The sequence below is a fragment of the Bufo bufo genome, chromosome 1 (genome assembly GCF_905171765.1).
Source record: "Bufo bufo chromosome 1, aBufBuf1.1, whole genome shotgun sequence".
Classification (NCBI taxonomy): domain Eukaryota; kingdom Metazoa; phylum Chordata; class Amphibia; order Anura; family Bufonidae; genus Bufo; species Bufo bufo.
In genome coordinates, this window is record NC_053389.1 from 206276484 (window position 1) to 206284227 (window position 7744).

A 7744-nucleotide genomic window follows, 5' to 3' on the forward strand; every position below is an offset into this window, starting at 1 on the left:
CACCACCCTCCTCATCATTATTTGCCCACCTACCGGAGGAAGTGGCGGATGCCTCCTCCAGATCTTGGCTGGGCAGTTGCTGCTGACTGTCCTCTAGTAGCTCGTCCTTGCTGTATAGTGGAGCTGAGTCCACAGCATATAATACTTCTCTGAGGGAACAGAAAAGGACAGAGGCAGGTTGAGGACAGGTGAGGGCACAGGGCCTGCTCCTGGGCCATGCGAACTAAGGGTTGTGTCTGACGAACCCATCGAGTCTTCGCTGGGGGGTGTCCGATGTCACTTGGGATGAAATGGATGACCGAGTCAACCATTCAAGAACCGCTGGGTTGCTGGTCAAGACTCGACCGCTAGCCGAAACTGGGAGCTCAGGCCTTTGGCATTGACCCCTGCTACCACGCCCCCTTACTCTGCTGCGGCCTGTGCCTGTGCCAGAAACATTTAGGCCTCTGCCCCTCGCCTGTGCAGAGCCTGTCACTTCTCTGTCTGACATACTGTTAGATCAAATAAGTAAATAAAAAGGAAATTAATAAACCCCGAAAAAGGCTGTAATTTTGTCACTTCACCACACAATGGCAAATACATTTTTTTGCTACTAATACATGCCAAAAAGGGCTGTAATTGTGTCACTTCACCACACAACGGCAAATAATAAAAAAAAAATGTTGCCAGTAATACACGCCAAAAAGACTTTAGAACATATAACTGCACCGCTGAACGGCAAATAATACTTTTCTTTTTTTTTCCACTATTACATGCCAAGAAAGCTTTAGAACGTATAACTGCACCGCAGAACGGCTAAAAAAGCTTTAGAACATATAACTGCGCTGCTAAATGGCAAATAATACTATTTTTTGCCACTAATACATGACAAAAAATGCTTTAGAACATATATCTACACCGCTAAATGGCAAATAAAAACTTTTTTTTTTTGCACTAATGCACGCCAAAAAAGGCTTTAGAACATATACTGTAACTGCACCGCACAAGGGCTAATAAGACGTATAAATATTTCCTAGTAATACACCCTGTTATTGGCTGTATCACACAGCACTTGCAACCCCAAGAAAAAGAACGGTTTCCTAGAATTACAGAGGTATCATCTATTGCAAACCTGAAAGCAGCAGTATAATGGCAATTTGGATCCCCAGTCAGTGCAGCAAGGTGTAATAAGATTGTTCCTATTACTCAGGCTGTAAACTCCCCTATTGAACCCTGTTCTGCTTCAATAGTGTGGAATAATTCCTCCCTATCCTTTCCCTACACTTCTAATGCTCTTTCCCTGAACTTCTTCTATTCAGCAAAATAAAAGTTTTCAAGTCTTTCCTAGCACTGTCCCTAGCGCCTGCTGACATCTCTCCCTGCACTAAGTACACTGGAAAATGGCTGAATCCAGGATGGCTGAGGCTATTTATAGGGCTGTAACATCACAGGGCTGGCTGGTTGCTGATTGGCTTCATGCATGACATTGTGGGTGATCCCTCATTCCCAGAGTTCTTTGCTCCATGTCCTAACATGTTCAGCAGCCATTTTAGGAAAAAATTTGATTTGTTACCACGAAGCGTGAGGAAATTTTGGATTCGGTGCAAATCTAATTTTTCCTGAAATTCGGATCGAATTCCACTTCGTCAACTTTGATTCGCTCATCTCTAGACAGGATGTTTTCTTCTGTGCCTTATCATTACAAAAGGCCTAAAGACATTTTTGAACCTCTTAAATAATTACTTTATTATTGTTGCAACCATCGAAACTGCGCCATCAAGCGCACGCCATCTTGGCCATGCTTTGCCTATGTCGTCTTCCCACTCCAAGCACAGGAAAAGAAGGATCTGCCCAGTGGAGGCATAAGAAGGAAAGAGACTGCCCACTGGGATCTGCCCATTCCACTAGTTGCAGCTGGCAAGTTAGCTACTGCGAGGATGGTGCACCAGAAAAGCCAGATTAGGAAAACAAGATAGATTAGGAAGCCAAGATGTGGTATCATGATCCTCAAGTGCTGCAGGCGATGGAGGCGATCCGAGCTGCCCTGGAGAGAAGAGTCCCAGGTGATTTGAGAGTGCCCCCTGCATCGGCCGGTGCGGAGGAGGCAGCCGGAGCCTCTGCTCCACCGCCAGGCCCTTCTATAGCCAAAGCCTGGATGAACCCAGAGATGCTGTTCATGTTGTGGTTATCCAGCCATTTAATAGATTGCCTAGCCTTAAGATGGACCATTAATATTAGATTGGGTTCAACTATCACCATCCTGATGCTCAGTTGTTTGAAGAAACCCCAATGCTCGTGCAAGTACTGCACTAACTTCATTGTAGACATCACTCACCATTTGTATGGAAAAACTCTGCAGTGGTGTAGGATATTGCAGCTTTGTAGCTGCAATCCTGAGAACAACTATGACTACAAGTACAACATTTTGCAGTACATACAGTGTCCAGAGTGACTTAAGCAATAAAGTGACTGTAGCACTTGTCCAAGCCTAGTGGCTCATCCAAATAACTGATCGGCAGGGGTACCGAGAGAAGGACCCCCATAATCTGATAATGATGATGACCTATCCTAGGGATAGGTCATCAATTTTAACGATAACGACTTTAAAGTGAACTTTTACTTTTGTGCAATTTTTGCCCAAAATGTCGAGGGGTGAAAATCAAAAGGGTTATCCGCCTTTGGGGTCCTTTTAGCCAGACTTCCCTTTGTTGCCAGACCTGTGGAGGGAAGCATACTTGCCTGCTCCCTGCCATTGGATTCTTCAATCCCTCACCACCGGTGCTCCGGTCCTATGTGTCAAGTGACGCAGTGATGTGATACATGGGGGATATATGATGCATCGGCCATGTGAATTCCATCCCACAGGAAGTGTACCAGCAGGGAGAGGAGCGTAGCAGCAGGGGACCAAAGGAGCCAGAACCCAGCATTAGGTGCAGGTAAGTATGCTTCCCTCTGGAAGTCCAGTTACATGGGGGAAATGGCAAACATCCCTTGAAGGTGGCATTTTGTTGTATAGTTGGTATTACAAAAATGTCTGGTTAATCTACTGTCAATAGAAGTCCACTTGTTCCTGCTAATTCCAGTGATACAATCATCAGTGTCCCTACATAGAGAGCAGGGGGCATTCAAGCCAAGTTCTGACTAATAGTTTTCTCTTACCAGCTTGATAATAGAGTAATCGTGACTGTAGACATTTCAGATCAAAGGGTCAACATTTTGTCATACACATGAAGTGACCTTGAGACCAACAAAGAGTTAAATCTGGTTGGACTTGTTGCAAAATCACCATTGACCGTCTTTCTTATAGGGAGACATTGCACTTTTATTGAAATAATATGGAGAGTTAACTGCAAGTTATGTGCAACTCCTGCATCATGTGGTCCCGGATGATGTAGTGCAGGACAACAGAAGGGTCACAGAGATTCACAGTAATATAGCTTCATGTTAACATTGTTAAGATTAGGTTCTATGTCATTTTTTCATACGAGTATGTAAACTAAAAAGAAATTTTTTTCTCAGCAGATCAACAAAACAAGTTCTGCAAGAAGAAAAGAGTCTAAAGAAACATCAACATCTAAATGTTGTCTACCTGCCAAAAACCCAGATCCTGCATTCAGTCATATGAAGAATCTGACTGAAAAGACTGCTACAATTATTAAATCTACAAAAGGCCATGGAGTTTCCGCAAGCCTTAAACCTCCGACCTCCAACCTTGTACATGCAAGACCATCTGCAAATGTTCCTGTTGCAGCAGGTGCTGCAAAGTCAAATAACATTTCTAAAAAAAGTCATTTCAAACCTACAAATCCAAAATCAGAAACAAAGTTAACATTGTTTCAAAATGTCAGATCCACTAATCCAAAAGTTATAGAAAGCGTGGAATGTTTCTCAAGAACTGTTCTCGAAGTAAGGTCAGATGTATCATATGCATCCATCTGTGCAAATAATGTACAAAAAAGCCAGGTGTATCAGAACGGACAACAATTTAATCAGAATAATTTAACATTCAATGTAGGAACCAGGGTTAATTCGACCAATGCGACCCAATCCTATTCTAGAGTAGAAACTAGAGCCTTAGTACATTCCAACTGCGTTATCAAAGAGAACATTCAACTGCTATTGAATCAGCATGACAATGGACTATCAGTTTTCCAGTTACAAAAATTATATCTATTTCAGTTTGGACAGCCACTTAAATTCAGGGGTTCAACTACACTGAAACAACTCTTGCTGGAACTAAAGGATGTGGTAAAAATAGAAGGTGTAGGGGTCCAATTGCTTGTGTTTCCAGTTCCTGTGGAAAGTCATCCGACTAACGCTGCTGCCATTGGAGACTCTGGTAAGTCCAAAGCTTATACAAGAGCGTATTACTGTAGGGGTAACCAATGTGACTGTCCCCTCTATTCAATTTATTGAACATATATATACAGATGTGTCCTTCCTTACCTTTTGCTCTTGGCTCAACCTAAAAAAAACATGATTCTCTGTCTCCAGATATCTATATGTGGCCACCCAGTGGTTGTGAGTGTGTTGCCACCTTACTTGCTAGCTGGTAGTGATATTTTAACATATTTAACTAAATTCAAGTAAAGATAAGGGTGGACATATCTGTATATAAGAGAGGCTGTACAAGTTCACTGGCAAACGTCAGGGATGGTGTTAAAATAATAAAATCTTAAATTTACCCTCCCAAGTCCCTGATCCAGCACCACCACTTTGCCCTCTCTGCGGGGCTGTTGCCGTGATATATAAGGTTTTGTGCCAGTGTTGAAGTGACACAAAACCGGCATGTCACTACTGCAGCCAAAGCAATATGTCATGGCTGCAGCCTGGTGAAGAGGACAAAGTGCTACATAATAAGTTGAACTCGGACAACCCCTTTAATTCATTATTGTAAATGAACAAATCATGCATTGTCTACCAAAATGAGAGCCATCTTCAAAATTACCCATTTTATTCTGAGACTACACAGAGGTTTTTTTTACCATGGGTACTCAGCTGAGTTTCTTTTTGTGTCAGAGTTTTGGATTTTCATCCTGTTGAGCTAGTGATAGATGTTTACCAATGCAGGATGTTGCCAAGAGCCTCAAAGAGACCGTACTTTAATGCCAGAGAATTAGATTTTCACCTGCACCCTCCTAGACTCCTGTTACTATAAGTGAGCTGAGCATTGAAATAAAGCTCTTTTGTTTTTGGAAGATGTCTGTATAAGTAGTACTTGCATTTGCTATAGTATCTATAAAGAAGTTGGATAGGTGAAGGGTAGCATTAAAATGTGAAGCCTTGCCCTGCTCGTTAGTATTCTAGTACTGGAAAAAGAAATGTTACTCATTTACAATATTTTTATGTTTTTCAGATGCTGCACTAAAAGGAGCTGCCTCTTTATTTACCAAGAAAGACATTCAACAGGAAATTGTATCAAACCCACATTCTTCAAATTCCTTGAAAAGACAGAATGAAAAACTACAAGACGATGCACAACTACCTTTCCATTATGAGCAAATGAATCCCATAAAAGGACATATCACGAAAGTAGTGAAAATAGACGACAAACCATCGAGTGTTGAAAATGTACCCCATGCACATTACATCAAATCAGCTGGAGAAGAGCTGTCTGTTCCAGCAACTGATACAAGATTTTTACCAAAATATATTAATCAAAAACCTCAACACAAGGTGCCTCCATCTGCACAAGAGCACCATCAAATAAACCAGAGCAGTAATCAAGATGAACTTTCATATTTAGTTAAGAATGCACATGCCCTTAATGTCAAATCTCTTGGAGAAGAGCTGTCTGTTCCCGCAACTGATACAAGAGTTTCACCAAAATATATTAATGAAAAACCTCAACACAAGGTGCCTCCATCTGCACAAGAGCCCCATCAAATAAACAAAAGCAGTAATCAAGACGAACTTTCATATTTAGGTAAGAATGCACATGCCCTTTACGTCAAATCTCTTGGAGAAGAGCTGTCTGTCCCAACAACTGATACAAGAGTTTCACCAAACCAGATTACTGAAAAACCTCAACACAAAGCTCTTCCATCTGCACAAGTGCCCCATCAAATAAACCAGAGCAGTAATCAAGAGGAAATGTCCTATTTAGGTAAAAATGCACATGCCTTTTACGTCAAATCTCTTGGAGAAGAGCTTTCAGTTCTCGCAACTGATGAAAGAGTTTCACCAAACCATAATAATAAAAAACCTCAACACAAAGCACCTCCATCTGTACAAGAACACCATCAAATATACAAGAGCAGAGATCAAAATGAAATGTATTTAGATAAAAATGTAGTCCTTAAAGGAGCAACTACCAAAGATGGATCTTCACAAAATGTACCTGAAGATTCCAGTTTACCCCACTTCATTTTACATTCTTCAGGTTTTTCATTTGTATTAGAACAACAGAATAGATCTCAGGCCAAAGAGAGTGAAATGAATTTACCTGATGCTGTAAGTCCTCTTACTGAGCAAAAGATTCCATATCATAGCAACAACAAGTTAAAGGGTCCAGAACATTCAACACAATTGCTATCTAATGCAAGTATGATATTGCAGGACACAAAACCATATCAAGTATCGTTTCTTCCAATAAAGGACACCGATAACTTACCTTTGCAGTCACACAACTCGATAAGCACAATGAAAACCTGTGGGCAAACAGAACCTCCAGCTTTGCAACCATTGGGTGACTTCCAAACAGTAAATAATTGCAACATCCACCATCATCCAGAACATCCACCATCACACTCAAGAGAGAGTCTTGAAACTAAAACTGTCCATGTACAAATAGAAAAGCCATCTCCAATACACAAGAAACATGAAAACAAAACAAAGGTCAAGCAAGAAGCAGTTTTATCTTCAAATTCAGAACAAACACCTTCCAATTCCCAGATAATTAATAATTTTAACAATTTTTCAAATGTATCCTCAAATGAAAAGGCGGTAAATATTCAACCTGAAAAAACATTACAACGGGAAGCAAGTGTTTCTCCACCCACAAATGACCTGGATAAAGACAATGCTCATGATCTAAATGTGGATGGCACTGAGCAAGCTGCACTAATGTCATCTGATCTGCACAAAGCAGATAATATACATACCAGCGAAAGAGAGCAAGACACATCCACTCTTCAGACAAAGCAGGTTGATGAATTTAAAACTGCTGAAAGTATTGTTCAAACCAGTCTTTTATCTTCAAGACCAAGAGAAGAAATTGTAGATACCCCAAAAAACCTATCCCAGCACCATACTATTTCAGCTGCACAAAGTGAACTTCAAAACAATTTCGAAAGTATTTCAGAGCAGAAAGATATGAATACGTGGCAAACAAGTCAGGCACAGGTCTGCTGTATATTATAAAACTCCAAACCCTAAAAACTGGAACAAAAATGAATAACCCTTTTGTAGTACAGTTGCAAAATTACATAGTAATTGATGAGTCTCTCAGTAAGGCTCCATTCACACGTCCGCAATTTTCCTTCCGCATCTGTTCCGCAATTTTGCGGAACGGGTGCGGATCCATTCATTTCAATGGGGGAGTAAAAGATGCGGATTTGCTGTCCGCAACAGCACTTCCGTGATGCATGAAGTATGAAGCATGTCCTACTTTTGGCCGCAAATTGTGGTCCGCGGCCCCATTGTACTCAATGGTTCCGCAAAAATGCGGATGACATGCGGAAAGACACCAAATGTCATCATCATCTGCAATTCACACGTCCGCAATTGAAGATCCACAGGAAGTTGAAAAAAATTAGCACATCCT

At 41.1% G+C, this 7744-nt stretch overlaps 1 protein-coding gene across 4 annotated transcripts in view; it reads left to right on the forward strand.

Moving 5' to 3' along the window:
- Positions 1-7397, forward strand: part of LOC121003002 — a 34131-nt gene extending 26734 nt beyond the window's left edge. For 3 of the 4 annotated variants that reach the window (XM_040434570.1, XM_040434572.1, XM_040434571.1), the window contains exons 4-5: positions 3499-4318; positions 5336-7397. In XM_040434570.1, the coding sequence (XP_040290504.1) occupies positions 3499-4318; positions 5336-7341 (2826 nt within the window). In that variant the 3' untranslated portion in view covers positions 7342-7397. The remainder of the gene's footprint in view (positions 1-3498; positions 4319-5335) is intronic. The other variant, XM_040434578.1, reaches the window with a different exon arrangement.
- The last annotated feature ends 347 nt before the right edge of the window (positions 7398-7744 follow it).